Raw genomic sequence first — 24224 nt, forward strand, 5'->3', positions numbered from 1 at the left:
CCTCACTGATATGTGTTGATCGACAGGCGAGTCCGTCAACCCTGTTGACTTAGCTCCAACGCCAGTGACGAAGATCTAAATGTCCTCGGTTCGATCCCGGGTTCCGGCAGGAGAATGGCTTCCACTTTAACACATCGATGGGAAGATTCAAACAAACAATACTAAGTGAATTTAAACTTCACCCCATTGCACAAGCAAGTGGCTATCAGGACCCATTGGCCGAGTGGATAACGCAATGGCGTTTGAAGTGAGGGTACTGGGTTCGAGTCCCAGAGTGAACATCAACTCTGAGATGCAGGTACATCCAGCTGACGAGTCCCAAATAGGACGAAACGCGCGTCCTGGATTCCACTGCTAACCACTATCCATCTTTGCTTATCATGCTTGTGAATCAAGGCTATATCGAGGCAATACGCACAATATGCACATATGCCAATTAGAGACTGACCAGTTGCAGTCCTAACACATCGATGGGAAGATTCAAACAAACAATACTAAGTGAATATAAATGGAAAGTTTTGGATAGGTCTACTGAATATCTAGTTTTTTTATATTAGCTCATGAACGAAATCACAGAATAAGATAGAAAGGGATATAGACCACTTGTTTGTTTCAAAGGTTGCCTTCTGTTGATCTTTAAAAAGTTTTCTGTTTATGACTCGATGAACAATAATCATCAAATAACATTTTTACTCGGAATCTTAGTGAGATATATCGCTAACTAAATTCCCTTTATTACAGCATCAAAATGAAAAATTTCCAGTAACTAATCTCTCATAACTTCTGATAAGGAAAAATGGTAAATAAAAAAATGATGAAATGAGAAATAATGGAAATTATGCTTACTTTTGGAAAATTTTATGATCCATAGTTTATAATTAGTGTTTCGATCATAAAATGTTCATAAATGATTGTAATTTATCAAGCAATGACTTAATGATGAATGCAACTAGGTTTCGTCAACTAATTTATTGGTTCATACCCATTCTATGTAATTGAATTTGGGCAAAATTTTTATTTTAAAGTTTATTTTTCTGTTATACACCAGTTTCAGAGATTAGCATTTAATTAACTCGTTTAAAGTACTAATCGATTTTTACATTTTGTGTTTTTAAGGCTCAACTTGATCTTTTAATATCTGAAAAAGAACTACAACATAATTCTTTAACATCTACTATGAATGAGAATAATTTTATTCCAACAACATCAATATGTAAAGAAAATCATATTAATATTTCATCAATTAATTCAAATGTCAATCATTCAATCTCTAAATCAATGAATCAATTTAATCAACAAATAATCAATAATCATCAAATAAAATGTTATCCATGTCCAAAATGTAATTATACAGCTAAATGGCCAACAGAATTACAAAAACATGTTATGGTACATGCAAATTCACGACCATTTATATGTTGTGTATGTACAACTAGTTATAAATGGAGTTGGGATTTAGGTAGACATTTTACTAATTCACATCCTAATTTACCTAATCCATATAAACGTCAACGTATTAATAAAACAATATTAAATGAATCAAGATTATAATTAATTTATTATTTATATTAATATAATTGACTAAATTATTTGAATTGCGCCTTTACATAAAATCATATATTTGGTTTTTCTTCTTAAAAAAAAGAAATGGACAAATACATTTTCGTCTATTTATGTATGTACACACACACACACAATTATTATGTTATTTTTCTAGATCAATATTTGGTAACTACCTATTTTATTGATTAATTATTTTTTTTTTGTATGGAACTACAAAGTTACTATTATTTTTCAAATGAGTTATTAAGTTGCCTTATTAGATAGATACATATAAAATCTCATTAATAATAATCAATAAATGATTCTCTAGGAATATTAGAGTGTTTTTAAGATTCAATATTTTTTTGTTTTTGTTCATTTTTTTTAATTTTTTTTTGTTTTGACAACTTTGTAGTTTATTATTTAGTTTAGATATTATTTATTTATCACTATGGTGGTTTTTATAAAGAAACTTTTCTTATGTATTGTAGTATTCATTAATAATACTACTATTATGATTATTGTTAGTAGTGTACATTTTAAAATTTTTTACCTTTATAATGTAAGCTTATTAATGTTATAAATATATATATATATATATATGTATAGTAAATTAGTGAATTGAATGATTTCTTTCTCATTGTTTTATATGTTATGGGTTTAGGATGGAGAGTTGAATGCGGGAATATAGTTCAGTCTAATTGTGTAGTTTGAATTTATTTTCTTCTTATTACTGACTGATATTGTGATGGGGTCTACTTATATCTTTATAAGTAGTATATAACGATGGTCAGGCGTAGAATGTATTTTGTCAGAAGATCGATAAGGAAAGAACGGGAACGAAGCGCAATCGGTACGAAAATGCATGAACAATGAAATCAGAGAAGATGGATCGATATTTGCAGAAGGAACAGTTAAGATTGATACAATTGATTGTTATTTTGTAAATTAATTGTTGACTGTATGGTTATCAGAATTTAGTGAGATAGTCTGTAATTTTGTGCTTAAACACATTCGATTGTCCCCCGCCCGTGTTTTGTTCACTACAGTATTAGTTGAAGTACTTGAGTCAGTCAGGAAAATGTTGACGGAGAGTATTGTACCAGTTTGGAATTTTTCGGGAGTGCATATTTACCGCTACACGCAAAGTCTAACATATGACCTCAGACTCTTGTGTTCAGTAATATTTTAATAATTTCTGCATTAAAAACGATATTAGAGAAGGGTTTTATTATGAATTGAACTAATCATGATGTACAATGAAGATACGTTTGCGGATTGTTAAATTAATACATAAAATGTGTTGAGGAGATCCAGAAAACTCTTCAAAAAAAGCCAAAAAGGCTCTGAGAACATTGAGAAGTATCTTATCCAATCACCATTCACTAAAATTTTTGCCAGAAATATCTAGAAAGTGAAAACTCACATGTCGAGTTTTCGATTGGATGATTATCTATACTGCTAGTATGTTTAGTAGAGTTCCAGAATTTTCCGGAAACTCAAGTTCATCAAGAATACTATAAAACCCTAAACTATATGTACGTAAACGAACCTTCCATATTTCGCACCTTCTCTCTCGTGTTCAAGTTGCTGTGCAAATCTGGCCTGGGGGTTACTAGAAGAGATTAGGAACCGAATCTAGCGTTCAGTTAGAAGACCTATCCAGAAAGTTTCGATAAGTTGATAGTATACAGTGGTATAAAGTGACCAACAAAATTATTAACTTAAACGGTTTAGTAACAAAATAACACACTTACATACAAAATAGTGAGCACAAGAATAGACACGATTAGAAGTCATGTAACAAACAAACGACTGAAGTATGTGGCATCGGCAGAATATTTACTCTTCAGTGGGATTAATATGTAAATATTAGGCTTTGAATAATAGTCACGCAGTATCGCGTACGAAGTGAAGTTAGAAATATGAGCTACTCTTTTTCAGTGACCTAAAGGCATTACGATTTTTATGGAACATGGAGATCCTTTATCACAGGTGCGGTCATAAATGTAGATTTTCGAGTTATCGTAGCATAAAATGAAAAATGTCCGGTGATGCTTAGATTTCAATGATTTTAAAGCTGATTACAACTTGTGGTAATAACTAGCAACCTTCATAAATGACCCAAATCAATTGTTGGCTATTATTATTTTATCCACGTTCTCTGGTACTGCCGATTAATTCCGATTGACCAATAATGCAAAATAAATTGTATTCATTGAGTTATGCAATAAGTGTTATCAATATAAGGTTGTGGAGATTGTTGAATTTCATCGAAATCATGAACCAGATTAAGTTAGAACTGCATTAAAAATCTGGAAGCACTTAACGGCCGTTTCTTCGTAGTATGCGACTCAAGAGTGCACGTCTACCTCTATGTACGGTAGAACCAAACCCAGCACCTTCGGTCTCGTGCATAAACTCATAACCTCTATATTACTGAGTCGCCATCCAACAATGTTAATGCGTAGATGCGCACTGCTGGGGAGTCTAATACTAAGAGAAAAAGTCCGTTCAGCGCCTTTAGTTTTTCAATGGTGTCCAAACATAGATCGGTTCATGATTTAAATGAAATTAATGTTATATTGACATAACTCTGTTTAGTCTTTGATTTTTGTATGTTTGTTAAGTATTAAAATCCTATGGATTCGTGAATTTAAGTATTTTTGCAATGCTACGTATGTCATTAATAAACAGTGTTGGGTAGTCAAACTGAATTATTGTTATTTTACGACCACATTTCATCTGAATGTTCTTCTTAAACAGGTCTATAAATTTGCTGCTGTATTTTAACTACTGCTATGTATTTAAGTAGCCATTCTAAAAACTCAAAAATATAGTTGAAAGTCAGGTAAGCATGGCCTTAGTAAGAACAAGAAATCATAAGATATGGGTAGTTTGATGAAGTCAGGATTTTACTTAACCATTACTGCCTATGTCCTCTAAATATTAATTTTCAACTTAACACTGTCAGGTAGGAGTAAATACATATGACAACTTCGAATAATATTGTTTAAACGATACTATACAATCCGCGTTATATAAACAAATCGTTATAACCCTAGCATTAGACTGATTACAGCTTTCCATTAATAATATTTTGTCTGTAAACACGAATAAACCTGTGTGTGCTGAAAAATTCGTTTGTTTCAATTGAGGTGGAAGTTTAACTAATTGTAGTTTAATCACTTAATCGTAGTAACCATTAATGTAATTCTAAAGATAACCAATATATTAAGCACGATAATGTTTATATTTCATCCAGAACAGTTATAAAATTTACCCTGAATTATTCATTTTATGTATGATAACTTCTAAAATGATATTGTTAAAAGGATTGAAGCAATAGCATTCATAGTCGGAATGAAAATAAACGGCTATCATCAGATTGACTGATGTTGGTATGATTCCATGGTTAAGTATATTTTCAATTACAATATTAAACGCTTGTTGGGATTAGTTGCTACGAAATATAAGATTCGAATCAAAGACCATATATTAGTTGCCTCTAATTGTCCAATACCGAATAGAGTAGTAGAAATATTTATCAAAACATCCACAAATTTTACTGGGAAAAGGTGGACAAACAAAAATGAGAGTGAAATGAGTATCGTTAAAAGAGTTAAGTATATAGGTTCAATATTTCATAGACAAATAAATACACAGATGATGTAAATGATGGTCAGATCAGACGAATAGCAAAGGAATCGAAATAATGCAGTAGCATATGTATTAGGCAAAACTAAATATTAAAAATATGGTTCGAAAAGACAATAAAAGGATATATATATATATGAGGGAATACTAGAACTCATGACCATTGTGATCAATTCCAAATCACATCATCTAAAGTCTCCAAACAATGATCACGGTTATCACGAGGAATTCAGCCAGTTAGTTTCCATTTGTTAACATGACTCAGACTCACATTCAGTAACTTTATGAACTGATCTGACATTTAGGTTTGGCTGATGGTCGAATAAGTATCAATATACCATTATCTTAGGTGGCTCAAAGCAATTGGGAGGAAATCCTGGACTTATATTTCTTGTTAGCTGGTACTTGTCGCCATGACATACTTGAAATCTTGAGGGGACTGATGCTCTCTGGTGGATTTGAACCCAAATTATTTAGATTCACAGTTCGAAGCGTTAATTCGGGCCGCATTCACTTCCAGTCATCTAATATTAAAACCATAATGATTCATACTTTCAAAACTTTTATTGTTTGGTTAAACGGTACGATTAACGTCATCATCATCATGGATGAGCATCTATTTTCTTCCTCATTATGATGATTAATATTACTCCTTGTATATAATGTTTGTTATATTTCCAAAATTGTTAAGCACCATTTTTTGATATCTTATTTCAGTGAGACTGTTATTTGAAATGGTAAGAATAAAAATCCTACTTTTAATAAGTGAAGTGATTTAAAAACGGGGAGTATGTTGAGCACTGAAGTCTATGAAAATTTCCTAGTTAATCAGCATAGGGTTTCTGTTTAGCTCACCTTACGAAGTTGATTTATCGTCGAATTTTATATAAAATCATATAAACCATATTGAGTCAATAGACAGATACTTTTAATAAAGTGGAGTTCATTTTTTAATGAAAATAAATACCGGTCTTATTATTGTTAACAATAAAAAAATCTGAAATCTGAGTATTTCTTAGTACTGAAATCCAGAAAACGCGTTTCGTCCTATTTGTGATTCGTCATTTGGATGCACCAGTTAAACGGTAGTATTGAGGCAATCGACTTAGGATAGACATATGGCAATAGGGACTGGTCACTAGCAGACCTTAATATTGACAACCCAGGAATGTAAACCCATACGAGCGAAATTCATACCTATTGCACAAACTAGTGGTTATTTGCACTCAGTAGTTCAATAGATAACTCATTGTTATTTGAGCTGAAAGGTACTGAGTTCGACTCTAAGTGTGGATACCAAAAACAGGGTTCAGAAACGTCCAGTTGATGAGTTCAAAGCAGAACAAAATGAGATTTCTGCATTCCTCTAATAGGTATTATCCGACTTATTAACAACTTGCAGACAAATGGTAGTGTTTTGGCGATCTCCTGAGAATGCATTTAAACCACTAGAGACTGATAAACTGATTGACACTAACAACGACAAACACAAACCCTCAAAAACGGATTTATAAAAGTTCAAGGTAAACCTACACGAAATTCGTCAGATATATTTTTCACCATGTTGATGAGCTTTATTTACATGAGTCTACAGTTAATTTCAACGCTTGCTATGTAGTTGATAGTGTTTTATTATCTCGATATCTCCTATCATAACACACGTTTTCGAATAATTTCTCGAAAAGATTAAAAATTAGTCTTTGTAAAAACATTTCGGAAATTTTACCTCATTTCCACGGAGCATTCTTGGAGTTAGTATTGTTATTCCAGGATTTTGAAAATGTGGTCATGTTTTTCGTACTAATTTAACTGTTTGCTTTGTGTTACTTAAGTATTTAATTAAGTAGTTTTGAGTGAAACAGTAAAATATAGTTACTAATCCACCGAATGGGAACTGGTGAGCAACATATAAAAAATCAAATCAAATCGTTTGAAGGTTTGTTACTCAATCCGTACTTTATTTGGCTAATGGCTTTCTTGTTTTATGTCTGAAAGTTGGCAAGAGAATATTTTGTAAAACAATATTTTTCCTCTGAGAAAATTAAAATAAGTTGGTGTTTTAAAATAATTCTAGTATGACTTTAACTCCACCTGTAACTCTTCTAGGGCTACTGCCGGTCCGAAGACCGGGTAAAGGAGGAGGGTTAGGCATGGGGTCGGCAACTCTATCCTGTAGAAAATGACTTTGCTAAAAAAAACGCTAACCGGAATAAACAACTTAAACCATTTACACTCTACCCTGGGAGTTGAAGGAAGAATTATGACGTCTCATGATGAAATCCGAGATTCTCCGAAAGTCATGAGGTCGATGCCTCTTCTTACAACCGGAACAAAAATTTATATAGGTACATGGAATGTCCGGACAATGTGGGAGACCAGGAGGACCAGTAAAATAGCAACGGAAATGAGGAGATACAATTTGGCGGTTCGCGGAATCAGTGAAAGTCATTGAACCCAAGCTGAACAGCAAAGGTTAGGTCTAGGAGAGATGCTTCTGTATTCCAGTCACGAAGAGAAATATGCTCCACACACTCAGGGAGTAACTCTGATGCTGCCCAAAGAAGCAGGAAATTCACTTATAGGATGGGAATCTTATGGACCCAGGATCATCAAAGCATCCTTCAAAACAAAGGAGGAGGAAATCACGATGAATGTTATCCAATGTTATGCATACGCCAACAGTAGCAACGACGACGACAAAGATCATTTCTACTCGAGGCTGTAATCGATCATGATGAACTGCCCAGGAAAGGACCTGACAATGCTGATGGGAGATGTAAACGCCAAAGTCGAACTGGACAACAACGGTTATGAAGATATCGTGAGACGACATGGACAGACTGAGAGAAAAGAACGAAAATGAGGAGAGATTTGCGAATCCATGTGCATTCAAAAAAGCAGTTATAGGTTGCACTATATTATTACACAAACGCATACACAAAGTTACATGGATCTCACCCGGCCACACCACAGAGAACCATATAGATCATATTTGCATCAGTAAAAAATTCAGAAGGTCAATTGAAGACGTAGGAATAAAGAGAGGATCTGAAATAGATTCAGATCACCACCTGGTTGTGGTCAAGATGAGATTGAAGCAGAATAAGCACTGGACGACTGGACAAACAGTATTTTAAGAGTTTTATACAGCCTTTCGTCGAGATACTAATAAATTCAATGAATCCAAGATAACTCTCAACAACAGGTTCCAAGCCTTACAGTATCTATTGGAAGAAGAAACTACTATGGATGACAATTGGAAGGGGACCAAAGAATCGTTAATTTCAACATATCAGGAGGTTCTGGGCCTCAAGAATCACAATCATAAGAAATGGATCTCTATCAAAACGCTGGGCGAAATTCAAGAAAGGAAGAACAAGAAGACAGCAATTAACGACAGTCGAACAAGAATAGAGAAAGCCAAGGCATAAGCTAGATACACAGAAGCAAACAAGCAAGTGGAGAAGAGCATTAGAGCCGACAAACAGAAATAAGTGGATGAGCCAGTAAAGACAGCAGAAAAAGCTGCAACTATATGACACAACGAAGAAACTAGCAGGGAAATACAGTAAACCAGAGAGACCGATCAAAGACAAGGAAGACAAGCCAATCACTGAAATTCAGGGACAGAGGAACAGATGGGTGGAACACTTTGAGGAACTCTTGAATAGACCAGCTTCATTGAACCTACCGAACATCGAAGCAACACACACAGACACTTCTATAGATATCACTCCACCAACGACCGAAGAAATCAGGATGGTCACCAGACAAATCAATAGTGGGAAAGCAGCAGGACCTGACAATATACTATCTGAGGCACTGAAGCTAGACATGGAAGTAACTGCAAACATGCTCCACATCCTATTCATGGAGATTTGGGAAGAGGAACAAGTGCCGACCGACTGGAAAGAAGGATATCTCATCAACGCACCAGTGAAGGGAGATCTGAGCAAATGTGAGAACTAAATAGGTGTCACACTACTGTCGGTATCAGGAAAGGTTTTCAACAGTGTTGCTGAACAGGATGAAAAACTCAGCAGACGCCCAACTTCGAGATCAACAGGCTGGATTCCATAAGGATCAGTTGTGCACAGACCGAATTGCGACACTATGGATCATCATTGGACAATTAATCGAATGGGATTCGTCGTTATACATGAACTTCTTTGATTATGAGAGACTATTCGACAGTATGGATAGGAGAACTTTATGGGACCTTTTCCGACACTCCGGTGTACCTGGGAAAGTCATCAACGTCATACGGAATTCATATGACGAACTACAGTGCAAAATTCTGCATGGAGGACATCTGATAGACGTATTTCCAGCAAGGATCGGAGTCAAACAAGGCCCCTTACTCTCCCCCTTTCTGTTTCTTCTGGTGGTCGACTGAATTATGAAGACATCGACATCTGAGAGGAAACGTGGAAATATAATGAACATCTCGGAACCGATTAGAAGATTTCGACTTCGCGAATGACCTGGCCCTTCTATCCCATACACACGAACGAATGCAGGTCAAGACAAACAGTGTATCAGCAGCCTCAGAATCAGTAGGACTAAACGTGAACAAGAGAAAAACCAAGATCCTCAAATAAAACACGGAGAACACCAACCTAATCACACTTGATGGGAAACTCTGGAAGAGGTGGGAAGTTTCACATACCTGGTTAGCATCATCGATGAACCAGAATGATTCAACACTGACGTAAAGGCAAGGATTGGCAAAGCAAGGACAGCATTCCTACAATTGAAAAACATATGGAACTCAAAACAACTGTCAACCAATGTCAAAGTCACAATCTTCAGCACAAACGTCAAGACAGTCCTACTGTACGAAGCTGAAACTTCGGGAACTACTACAACCATCGTCAAGAAGGTACAAGTATTTATAAACAATTGTCTACACAAGATACTCAAAGTCTGTCGACAGTATACCATCAGCAACAGCCTACTATGGGAGAGGACAAACTAGCTTTCATCTGAAGAGGAAATTAGGAAAAGACGTTGGAAGTGGATAGGACATACATTGAGGAAATCACTAAAATGCATCACGAGGCAAGCACTAACTTGGAACCCGGAAGGGAAGTGGAAAAGAGGAAGGCCAAAAAACACACTGCGTCGCGAATCGGAAGCAGACATGACAAGGATGGATAGCAACTAGAAAGAAGTGGAAAGGATTGATTACCCAGGACAGAGTTGGATGGAGAATGCTGGTGAGCGGCCTATGCTCCTCCATGAAGGGTAACAGGTGTAAGTAAGTCATGTAGCTTCGGATTCCGGGAAGGGAATTTAGTTCTAGAATATAAGACAATTGTATAAATGAATAATCATACGAAAGAATAAATACAGGAGTCAGAGGAGAGTATAGGCCGAAATTATTGCTAAATAGTGTAAGATAATGATAGCTTACTTTATTGTCTGGGATATTCTGGACACATGAGCTGTTAGTTCCTAATTCAACTCTAAGTAATCTAGTTTTATAACCAGTATTTGTCTTATCCGTCTGCAAAGTTGGGTTAGGGCTAGACTTTAAGAGAGTGTATGGTAACTGAAGAGGATTTTAGTCATGATAACCATTGGTATCTCTCCTTGAATTTATTATAATAATTATGGATATTATTACATATAATTATAATCGGTGTGTTTAATTAGAAATACTTCTAAAAGTTCTGGATCTTCTAAAATATTTCACATATATGATTGAGTGGGCTTTCAAACTAAATTTGACTATGGAGTACTGGATAAAATATACAAAAGCCCAAGCTAAAAGACAATATTTAATAATGGATCAGTGTATAGTTTATTACCGACAAGATATTCAGTAATTTTCTAAAAGTTTCATGAATTTCTACTGAATTTCAGTTTGAATTAGCACATCTAATTCAAATCAACTTATTAATACAATCCTCAAAACACGTGATTAAACCAGTTAATCGTTTACACATAATACATGATCTTTGTTTAACATTTCATTCCATTCGTTGACAAAAGATTACATAGTATCAATGTCGTTAAATGTATGATATTTTAGAGTTTGTATACACGCAGTCACATCATTGTTATATTAAACTTCATCCTAAAACGAATATTATCTTTCGCCAGTGTAAGTTTGATGGAACAATATAGAAATCCATCAATTATATATATATATCTTCGATAGGGAATCATAGTGGGAGGCTTATGCTTCTCCACGAGGGGAAACAGTAGTAAGTAAGTAATAAATATATATATCTTTAAGAAGGGGTTTTGTGGAGATTTCAGTATTTTCATAGTTGAAATCATGAGTCAATTGAAGCTAAACCACCATGGAAAACCTTGAAGCACTGGACGGTCAACTCGTCCTATTGTGGGAATCCTCACCAGTGAGCATCCACGATCCCGACTCGCGAGATTCGAACCCAGCATCTACCAGCCTCGCACTAGAGTGCTTAATCACTAGACCACTGAGATGGCATCCGATGGTGTTAATGTCTAACTTCAACCAATTCACGAAGTTGAGTAACCATTCACCAATTGTCTTCAGTGAGTTGATATCTCACAACAGACGTGGTTGAACTCCACTGGTTACTGCTTCCCACTAGAACTTCAGGAAATATCTCTTGAAGTCAGTAGCATTTTTGTGAAATGATAATTTATTCATCATACACTTTTATAATTATATTATTTTGACCAATCAAAAAATGTTCAGAGAACCATTTAAAGAACCAATCAAAATGAAGCTGAGTAAAATTAAAAGTTTACCAATAAAATTATCAAAGAAGTTAAAAGTATCATTGAATATTTTACACATGAATAGTAATTTAACACTACAGTTATATATATATTAAAAGGTATAGAAATTGGTTCCTTTTTTTAAACATATGGACTATTGAAATACTAGTACTAATACATTCTATCAATGGTTCATTACTTATGTGACATTGAATAATTACTAAACAATGATTATTTTAATAAATTATTGGATCGATTAGTTTATACAAGTAAGTTATGATTGATTAGTCTGTAATTTAATTAACTCTAATCATGTATTTTTTGTTATTTTATGCAATCAGAATAATATATATCCTAACGATCATTAGATACCGATTCAATGGACTAAGAGTTAAAATTAAGATCTTTAGGTATTCTATTCGATTCTTTATAGTGGAGTGGTAGATATCTATTGATGAGGCGCTCTAGAATAAGACGAAATAATCATTTAGTATTTTATGGTTTTCACTAGTTATCTAAATAAGATTAGCTCGTGATTTGAACTGTTTCAGTTTGATTATCAAATAGAGATTATTATTATTTTGTTTACCAGATGTAACAATTATAAAAGCCTAGTTCTTATCAGTACACGAAGGTAGATCATCACTATGCGTTGTAGTTATATAAATGTTTCACAAGTAGATTATCAATATAATTCTATACATCAGTGTAGACTAGTTATTTTTTATTATAAGTAGTAAGTAAATGAGTCTCAGAAGGATAGAAAATAGCACTTAAAAAAAACTTGAACATTAAATTTTATTAAATCATTTATTTTACACTATACTCTTTTTGTTACTATCAAAAATGTAGTAAGGCCAACAATTTACTTATAATCCTTCAGATAAATGTCTATTTATATTTGAAATTGATTATATGATGAACTAACAGCATGTATAATATGCTCACTAGTGACTGACTTCAAGAGATATTTCCTGAAGTTCTAGTGGGAAGCAGTAATCAGTGGAGTCAAACCACGTCTGTTGTGAGATATCAACTCACTGAAGACAATTGGTGAATGGTTACTCAACTTCGTGGATCAGTTGAAGTTAGACATTAACACCGTTGGATGCCATCTCAGTGGTCTATCGGTTAAGGGCCTCGGCTCGAGACTGGTAGGTGCTGGGTTCGAATCCCGCGAGAGCGGGTTCGTGGATGCGCACTACTGAGGAGTCCCATAATAGGACGAGTTGGTCGTCCAGTGCTTCAAGGTTTTCCATGGTGGTCTAGTTTCAATTGACTCATGATCTCAACTATATAAAATTAATTAATTATTAGAGACAATATTTTCAGTAATAACTTTTGTTAAAATGATAATTCTTTTGGGAATTTTATTGAAGTCTATTTGATCGAATAAAGAAAACATCAACAACAACAAGAATGACTAAATAGTTGAAATTATCTCAGCTAAAATATTGACTGAAAACTGAATTAAAGTAATATATTATAAGTAAAGCACATTTCTGGATACTTAAATTAGAATATAATTCATTATTTTATTGATCATTTAAAGATAGTTTTAGTTATGAAATGACTCTAATCTAGATAATTGTTTAAAAGAAGTAAGTATTAAATTACTGTTTTGTTGTTGTTGTTTAGATCTTTGTAGAAGTTTATGTTCATAATATCACGTGAGATTGAACATATGATTTTCAAGATTAACAGCGAGTAAGTTACATTTATATGAAGTTATTCATAGTTCACTTATTCTTCAATATGAGTAAGTAATTCTTTTAATTCTGATAGGTTTATATCTAATCGGTCATAATTTATTATTGAAACTTTAGGATATTTATTAGGCAAAGAAGGATAGTGGCTAGAAGTAGAATTCAGGATGCGCGTTTCGTCCTGTTTGGGACTCGTCAGATGGATGTACCTGCATCTCAGAGTTGATGTTCACTCTGGGACTCGAATATATTTATTTTCTCTAAGGGAGTTAGTAATAGGTTGAGATAAATAAATGATATTATTTTGAAAATAAAATCTTTTTATCTGATATAATAAAAAGGAAGATATTGTAAATTCACTTAGTATTGTTTGTTTGAATTTTCTCATTGATGTTTAGGACTGCAACTGGTCAGTCTCTTATTAACATATGTGGATACTGTGCGTATTGCCTCGATATAGCCTTAATTCACAAGCATTATCATCAAAGATGGATAGTGGCTAGCAGTGGAACCCACACATATACCAATTAGAGACTGACCAGTTACAGTCCTAAACATCAATGGGAAGATTCAGACCGCTAATACTAAGTGAATTTCACACTTCACCCCATTGGACAAGCCAGTGGCTATCACGACTCAGTAGCTGAGTGGATAACTCTATGGCATTTGAAGTGAAAGGCACTGGGTTCGAGTCCCAGAGTGAACATCAAACTCTGAGATGTAGGTACATCCAACTGACGAGTCTCAAATAGGACGAAACGCACGTCCTGGATTCCACTGCTAGCCACTATCCATCTTTGCTTACGATGGAAGATATTGAAGCTTATAATTATTTTCAAATTGTAAGTTTATCAGATATTATGAATAGAGAAAGTCAACATTATCTAAAGTTTCAACAATGATGAATGTATATGATGTTCGATAAAAGATATGGTTTTTAAAGTTAGCTTATTTCTATTGTTAAAGTTTAAATATAGTCCAAGTACAAAAGTAAGGTAGTTCATACTGTGGAGAGATTAGAAATTATCCAATTTTTAATTGGAATCACAAATCAACTTAAGCTAAGTAATCATTGAAGACCAGGAAGGATTTAATAACTGTTTCGTCTCTTTATTGGACTCTTGGGCGATGTTTATTCCTGACTACATAGGAGATTATACTCAGGAAATTTAAGTTCTTGTTGTTAACACACATAAATGAGTTGACATTTAGTGTTTTACATGTCTGACTTCAACCAATTCGTGATATTGTACAACCATCTAATATTGTCTTCGTTGAAAAACTATCTTATACCTGAAATGGTTGAATTTTACTGGTTACGGTTTTTTACTAGGACTGGGGGAATTTCCTTCGAATGTTAGTCATTAGTGAGTTTTTTGTCTAATTTTTAGTTTATATCACTGAGCAGCTTTAATTAGATAAAAACCAGAGAGCAATGAACAACTATTTCACCTTGTTATACGACTCAGTAGGAGTGTAATCTCTTCAGAAATTGGATGTACCAGATTCTGACATCATTATGAGTGTTACTTTTACACTACTGACTTATCATTCAACAACCGATATCTTCAACCTTGATTAATTTAATCGCGAATCAATTAAACTTCTTGGCATGAAAAACCTTTATCACTGTAAATATTTAAACAAATTTTGTAAATTATTATCAACTGACCAATTTATTCATATGAGGTTGAATTTATGTTTCTTTAAAAGTAACCGACGTTTACAAAACAAAAAAATCGAGAAATTTCACATAATATAAATTAATTTATGCAAAAATGACTTTCCAGTAAATAAAAATATTCTTAGTTACACTGTTATTGTTTGACTCAATTAGTTAAGAGAATAATTGAGAAATTTACATATATATATATACTTCTTGGGTTTGTAGTTAAAAGCCATATATGTTTATCAGTGTAAATCTGTATTATCTTCAACTATCATGATCTACAAATTCGTGATTTTTGAAAATATCACTCTGTTTCATTTAGTTTACCGTGACGTTTTAATCTTTATTTATAAGAATATTTCTTTGTTAAAGATGTATTACATTAGGCTAAAAGAAAACAAACAAACAAACTCGATATATTATTAAATCAAAAGGAAATAAGCGCATATCTTATGAAGGTTGATAGTACTAACTTAGGGAACTGGATATTAACTAACAAATAACCATGTTAAAATTTATTGGTTGATGATCTTCGTAATTAAATGAATATACTGTGATGTTATTCGATATATCATTGATATTTAGCAATTTTTCAAAGTTGAAATCATGAGTCAATTGAAGCTAGACCACCAAAGAAAAACCTGGAAGAACTGGACGGCCGTTTGGTCCTATTATGGGACTCCTCAACAGTGCGCATCCACGATCCCACACTCGCGCTTCAATTGACTCATGATTTCAACTTTGAAAAATACTGAAATCTCCACAAAACCCCTTCTGATTATAATCATATGCTCACTAGTGACTGACTTGAAGAGATATTTCCTGGAGTTCTAGTGAGAAGCAGTGACCTGTGGAGTACAACCACATCTGTTGTGAGATATCAACTCACTGAAGACGGCCGTCCAGTGCTTCCAAGTTTTCCATGGTGGTCTAGCTTCAATTGGCTCATGATTTCAACCATAAAAATACTGAAATCTCCACAAAACCCCTTCTGATATTTAGTAAGTTTAGTATCATCGTAGATACTAAACTGTAAATCGCATTTATTTCTTACTCGGAAATATGTCATTCATAATCATTGCAATCAATTTTCTTATTAATGTTAGAATACAAAAATGGTAATAATAAATATTTTATTGTCTATTGACATTTGGGTATCCTGATGAATAATGATGCAAGTATCAGGAGAACATTGGACATCGAGGGAGGGAATATGTCATCATTTTGACACAATTTATATTCATGATGAACGGATATGAAACATTTCACTCATTAATCATACAATTTACTGTGGTTGACTAGTCGATAGCAATATTAGAAATTTGTTTCCGACAACAAACTCTGTTTATTTTACCTCTGAAGTAAATCACTTAATTCTAGACTAGGCACTGAATGATGGAGAAAGAAAACTTGTGTGTGAAATAACCTCATTTTGGATGGACATAGTATCTTTGCAATATCTATATCTATCTATCTATCTATCTATATATATATATATATATATACTTTGATTCATTTGTCCAATATATATTGGTCTATTTACCTTGTTATTGCGGATACACATATACTCTGCCTAATAACTATACTAAGAGAGCTACTGAAGTTGTTCTTAAAAGTTGAGGAAAAATATCGGGAAATTCAAAAAGTTTAAGAAATGCTTATAAAGATGAGGCATTAAGGAAAGTATCTCTATTGAAGTGAGCCAGGCATTTAAATGAAGTCTGTGAATGCCACGATAATCATGCTTGGCCAAGATGACGGAGGATACTTTGTATTAATTAAAATGTTAGGTGGATGATGTTTTTTATGTTTGCCGATTGTCGTTCCACTCTCTGGATGATTGATGAAGAACTGTACTTTTAAAAATTGTCAATGCTCACTACTCCAGTAAAACATTTACGGTTGAGAAGTAACGAGGCAGTTGAAGATTCTAATTTCTTATGGGAGTTCTATGGATGTTTTAAAAAGTAGGAATGAAGATAGGGGAAGTGTATTGCTACAAATGGAATTTGTTTCGATGGGTATAACTTCAATATGCCATAAAATTTGTACAAAATATTGTTGTTACAAGTATAATTTGTGTGTTTATTGAATAACTGGAAAGTAAACAAACTCCGGAAATTTTTTTTATTTAAGTGGCTTTCTGAAACTTTTTTATGTAATTTAAAGATAAGTTCCGTCTTAAATTTACTTTTGTTAATGAACCATTGAAACCAAAAGGCACTGGAAAACTATTTATTCTGGATTCAATGCTTTGATTAATCATATCAATATTAAGAGAGAAAATTTATCCAGTTGTTCTCGTTCTCCAACCAATAACCCCTTATGATGAAAATGACTGAAAAGATTGAATTTCTAAGTCGATTTGCAATTTATTTTTGACAATGTTATCCTTTCTATTACAAATTATATTGAACAAATATGATATGTGAATTGGTTAATAAGTATTTATAGCATAGAATGATTGTTACTTGCAATGGAATTCAGGAAGCACGTTTTGTCCCGTTTGAGGCTCATCAAATGTCTGGATAATTCAAATTCTTGCTAATTATGATTAGTAAGAATGTTCACTCATTTTCACACTGTATATTGGTACTTTTTTTCAATCTAACCAAAATTTTCTGATCATTTAAATGGTTGTGGTTATGAATTAGGTCACTTTCCAATTAAATCGAACTTAAGAAATTTGTTTCACTTTAATACATTTTATTGACCGAATTTCGCAATACCTTCAATCAATCTGATCATTCTGTTAGTCGCGTGAATGCAACATAAAGGTGCTTTGTATTAAATTTAAAAAAAACCAACCGAACTTAGAGAAAATGGAATTAGGGTCAGTTATCCAAAATTCTAAGTTTGTATTTCTAATGTCTAATAACTTCGTTTTGCACTATCAGACTGGTTACTAGTGCTAATTAACAAGAAGTCACGCAATAAATAAATGAGACCATTAGTTATTATTTCCTGGTTCAAAATCAATAGTCGGTCTGGTTTATAGATTTCTCTTAAAAAAAGTTACTTCTTGTCAGCATATTTCATTTAAAGACTGTACAAATTTACGAACTGAAATTTTAGTCAACTTACGGTTTAAAGATGAGCTAATCAGAATTGAGAAAACTGAGTGGCAGTTTTTTTTTGAGCGAAATTCGAAAATAACTGACGTTCGTCTTTTATTACATATACCTTTGTATAGTACTTACGACATTTAAAATTATTAGAAAAAGGGATCTTTTATCATTAAAGACATAAAGTGACTATAATGAACTTACGAAATGCGTACTTATTTCAATGTAGATTTTATGTAGCATGTAAATCGATCATTTTAGTTCCAGTCTATTTTGTTCATAGTAAAGCGGTAATGAAATTGTTTATTGATGGTTCATTGAATATTTAACGGGCTGAAGAAGTACAAAGGCTAAAAGAGATACTGATTTTCTCGTAAAACCTTCTTATATCGATATGGGACAATGATGACCTATATAAAGCTTAATCTCCCTAACTATTCAATCAATTTATTTCTATAGATTATGTAGAGAACGACAAATTTCCTATAAAACTTATTATGACTATAAGGGAAATTCAAATATAAACCTTTTATCGTGAGTAAATGTCTACTTAGATAAGTGTGGCTGTGTAGTGGTATTTCCACACTTTGAAAACCAGCTTTGGAAAATCAACAAAATCTATAACACTGTTAAATCCTAACAAGTTTTTTAATTTTGTTTTAAAGTAATTTTGACTTATACAGACTTTCGGCTGTCTAAAATGTGGCTTTAAAACCATCAGATCGTTGTAAGAGTTACTAAAGTTCGTTCTTTTATCATACTGTAATTGAAATCTTGTAATAAATTGATTCAAAGAACAGTTTCTTTTGAATAAATAAAGATTAAACATTGAGTTATTCCTAGCACCTGATCACGACACAGACTGATAAAAAACTAATAGATGCTTCCAAAACAATATTTTACAATTTCAATTTACATTATGGTCTATCGACTACCTTCAGTTACCTAACGTCATGGGCAAAACTAGCTAGTTGAAGTTAAAAGTAAAAAGAGGAACATCTCACTTTTTACTAATCTTTCATTTATAAAAAAATTACAATCATCGTAAAATATTCACCCCGTGCATTGTCAACAGAATATAGTACTCAATATTGATTGGTTTTTCATTTCACAGAAAAGTGGACGGAAATTTCTCAAGCTTAACATATATTGAAACTTAAACTTATTTTGCATTGTTTGAATCTTCTCATTGATGTTTAGAGCTGCAGTTGATCACTCGCGGAGTGAACATTAACTCTGAGGTGTAGTAACATCTAGCTGACGAGCCCAAAATAGGACGAAACGCGTGTCCTTGATTTCACTGCTAGCCATAATCCATCTTTGCTTGTCTCTTGGAACTTTATTTTAACACAATTACTGGTGATTTTCTTTTTTGTTTCCCCTTCTTCATAGAACAGCAAATAACATAACTTAAGAGTAATATATATTTAGTAATTTACTAATTTTCAGCAATGAAAAGATATTTATATAATTGTGAGATAGTGGAGAAGATGTGTGACTCAGGCGGATAATTTAGCTGGGTGGTGTAATCTAGCTCAGAGAATGAAATTCCATCGAAAGTTATTTACATAAGGTGGAAGGAAGTAATTTGATTGAGTTGTGCTGGATTAGACTGTTACTTGTAAGTTAGAAAATTCTCTACGTCTAATGTTATTTTATAATGCTTCACGGTCTAAATAATTTCAGTGGATAACTCGTTTTACTGTTGGGTCAGTAAACGTAAATTAACCAATCATATTTACCCTGTAATGTTATTTTAGTTGGAAGTGTATGAAAAATGTGATTTTTTGCCATGAATTGATCTCAGATAGGAAACTGCTGAAAATTAGGAAGCATTGAAGGGCTATTTCTTCATCGTATGAGAATCCTCACCAGTACGTATCTACGAACTCACCAAGAATCAAAACTAGAATTTTAAAGGTTTGACTTTTGTGAGTTCGACGAATAGATCAATCATCTTTCAGTGCCTTTGAGAGGGCTACTATCACGAATCCATTATAGTTGAATTCCATCAGTCACAGTTTCTCACTAGATATTTGTGGAATTGATTTCCGGAATTTGTTAGCAGTGAGTGCACTATTATTATTATTATTAGTGTAAGGGGTTTGTGAATATTTTTGAACCTCATAGTTTACTATATTTATTTTACAATCCCAGATCATGAGCTGTTGTTGTTAGTAGGCTTTAAAGTCCTAATAAAGTAATTTAATTTCTTGTTAGTTTATATTATTCGGAACAATTTTACTTTGTTAAAATTATTATTTCACCAGTTGATTACATCATACTATAACAATAAGAAATCGAAATAAAGTGAATTACAAGTTTTGTGATTTTTTAGAAAAAGTAAATTGATTTTATAGTTGAAAGGCGTGAGTCAATTGAAGCTATACCACCAAGGAAAACCTGGAAGCACTGGACAGCCGTTTCGTCCTATTATGGGACTTCTCAGCGGTGGAGTTCAAACCACGTCTGTTGTGAGATATCAACTCACTGAGGACAATTGGTGGACGGTTACTCAACTTCGTGGATTAGTTGAAGTTAGACATTAACACCATCGGATGCCGCCTAGCTCAGTGGTCAATCGGTCAAGCGCTTTGGCGCGAGACTGGTAGGTGCTGGGTTCGAATCTCGCGAGTGCGGGATCGTGTATGCGCACTACTGAGGAGTCCCAAAGTAGGACGAAACGGCCATCCAGTGCTTCCAGGTTTTTCTTTGGTGGTCTAGCTTCAATTGACTCACGCTTTCAACTATAAAAATACTAAATCTCCACAAAACCCCATCTGATAAACTGATTTTAATTCCTTTTTGTATTGTTTGTTTAAAACTTCCCATTGGTGTTTAGGACTGCAATTGATCAGTCTCTTATTAACATATGTGCATCTGTGCAGATTGCCTTGATATTGCCTGAGGTCACAAGCATTATAGGCAGAGATGGATGGTGGCTATCAGTGGAATCCAAGACGTACATCTCGTCCCATTTGGGACTCGTCAGTTGGATGTACCTGCGTCCCACGGTTGATGTTCACGCCGAGACTATCTAGACTCGGTAGCTAAGTGAATAACGTAATGAAGTTTGAGTATTGGAGTGAAAATCAACTGTGGATGCTGGTATATCCGGTTGACGAGCCCCAAATAGGACGAAACGCACGTCCTAGATTACACTGCAAACCACCATCCATCTCTTCCAATAAATTGATTTTAATTTGATTTGGATGACGTGAACTACTCTTTGTTAGTGAAAAATAACTCTTCTGGTAAATTTCCACATTACTTTTAAGATTCTTTTTTCAGGGTAAATAACTTCAAAAATAGAAAAATGCATTTGTGCATTTTTTGAAATGTTGAAAGGTGAGAAAGGATGAAGAAAGGAAATACACATTTCATTTTTATGTTGCTTTTCAGAATATGTACATTTCCTGTTGAGTTGTTTTCATATTGTTGTGAAATTTGTTTTATTGTTCGCAACATTGTAATACTGAAATTATTAGAGTAGAATAGGACCATTCACTAGAGAAAATAATGAAGATTTCAAATAATTTGTTTAATCAAATGCCAAAAAATGAAACTTGGACCAGCATTATGATAATCTGATGTTAAAATCAAACAAATCTTAGATTTTATTGAATAGGAAAATGCATATTATTTGTATGTCAAGGCAAAGCGTAAAACAGTTCAATACATCCATCATCTAGTTCAAAAGGGTGATCCTATTAGAATGAGTCAATTGTTTTCAATATTTTTTTCATTGTGTTATTGATTGTCCTCAAAAATCCGTTTAGCCAAAGTCCTTCAAATGGAAGAAACGATAGCTATTCAAACATAATAAATCAAAGTTTTATGTGCAAAAGAGTTGTGTTAAGCCGCTTTTTTTTACCACGACCAACCTCAGACCCAATGAATCAATGGTCATGTCAATCACAGGTTGATTTAGTTTGACAAAGGCTCATGAAGTCTTTTCTTTCATAGTTTCTGACTTTATTCTGCATTATGTTTATCGACAGATTTCTCCTTTAATTGTATTTACATCTGAAAATTCAATTTTTGACTTTAAAAGAATATGTATCACGAATATAACCTACAAATTAGACAAATTTTCAGGAAAACCCCTCGACTAGAAAATATATGTTGAAATGTTTGCTTATTTTTCCCCTATTTCTTACTCAAAATTGAGTATTTTCATTTGTTAAGGCTGATTATTGGGAAAAGTAGGTTAATCTCTTATTGCATATGAATCTGTTAGGTTGATTGTTTTTCTGTGAGCAATACATCTTAATCTTATCAATAATTACATAACCATAGACAGAAATTCCGTTTAACTCTTGTTGGCTACTTTCAAGATAGTTCCAGAATAATGAAATAACAATGAGTAATATCAAATATACTACTTAAATAAACCTTGTAAAATTTTTATTTATTGATTACTACTTAAGAATTAGTGATTAATGTTAAGTAAATTTATTTCATGCATAGTTACAAACTCGAATATCATAAGAAGTTTGTAATGTATCTTAATTTCAGAGTACTATAAAGTTGTCTTGTATCTGGTGATTACTTAAAATTATACACTCATATCAAATCTTGGGAATTGTATGAAAATTATCTCAAATGTTATGACGAAAATTCCTTTTTCTTATTGTCAAGTTCAATTTAAAGGACAGTAATGTAATTCATTAAGTATAGGATTATATATTTTAATTTCCGATACACTTTTTACCTGTGTAGATTGAAAATGCTGCTTGTATGCCAGAATTGAAACAGATGACGCTGAGTTCAAACTGTCAGGATTGAGTGGATTTACTTATAGTAAAAACATTTTTAAAATCTTATGATATGGATGTTAGTAGCTCTTTAGAGCTCCACTGTTGTAATTTGCAATAAACGTGGAGATCGTAGTGATACTATAAGTAACAAATAATATATTATTATTGTAGTGAACAAGAATATGAGTGGGGACAATCGAATTTCTTTGGGAACAAAATTACAGAATGTCTCAGTAAAATATGAGAACCATATAGTAAATAATTTTCAAACTATCAATCAATTGTCTCAATCTTTACTGTTCCTTCTGCAAATATTAGTCCATCGTCTCCAATTGTTACTGTTCATGCATTTTGATATCAATTGCGTTTCGTTCCTATTCTTTCGTTATCGATCTTCTACTGAAATACACTCGATGCCCGACCATGGTTATATACTACCTATGTGGATATAAGTAACCCACAAGACATGATCACAATAATTATCCATGAACAGAAGATGAAAGTTTCACCATACTAGAGTTTGTATTTAATGAGTCTTGACTACTTGATATCATATATCAGTAGTTTAGAATAAATACATAGACTAGCAAAGTTAGTGGCCTAAATTTTCAAGATTTTCGTCATCTAATACCTATGGGTTTCGACTCTGAAAAATTACGAAACCAAGAGGTTTTGCTTGCTTATTAGTCAGTACCTTTTAAATTAATTCTTTTCGGAGATTATTTGTATAAAGAAATGTAAAAGTTTTGAAACTGAGTACTACAGTGGGATTTAGTTCTCGTATGAGACTTCTTAAACATAGAGATATACAATCCTTCAAGACATTGGGTTATGACTTTTGGTTTTACAAATTCCTGTGACCTGCAGAGTCAACAGAATTGAAAGCAAGATGACTATCCACCGATGGAATAGGATAATCATTGGCCAATGAGAAGAACTAACAAAAGTCCAAGACTGTAGATTAGTACAAGGATAATAATAATAATAATGAAAATAATGTGAAAACAATTTGAAACTTAATCACTCTGGCTAATAAGCTAATATTACCAGAGTAGGTTTAAGGTTTGTTCTCACCTGGAAATGGGGGGTAAGAATAGACACGGATGAT

At 33.2% G+C, this 24224-nt stretch overlaps 1 protein-coding gene across 1 annotated transcript in view; it reads left to right on the plus strand.

The window, feature by feature from the left end:
* The window catches only part of Smp_149930 (putative na/ca exchanger), a gene marked incomplete at both ends in the record, with an annotated part of 70082 nt that overhangs the window by 8696 nt on the left and 37162 nt on the right, over positions 1-24224 (plus strand). Inside the window, one exon of the mRNA XM_018796565.1 lies at positions 1117-1507. Coding sequence (XP_018651694.1) covers positions 1117-1507 — 391 coding nt within the window. The remainder of the gene's footprint in view (positions 1-1116; positions 1508-24224) is intronic.

Source organism: Schistosoma mansoni, chromosome 4, assembly GCF_000237925.1.
Source record: "Schistosoma mansoni strain Puerto Rico chromosome 4, complete genome".
NCBI classification, from domain to species: domain Eukaryota; kingdom Metazoa; phylum Platyhelminthes; class Trematoda; order Strigeidida; family Schistosomatidae; genus Schistosoma; species Schistosoma mansoni.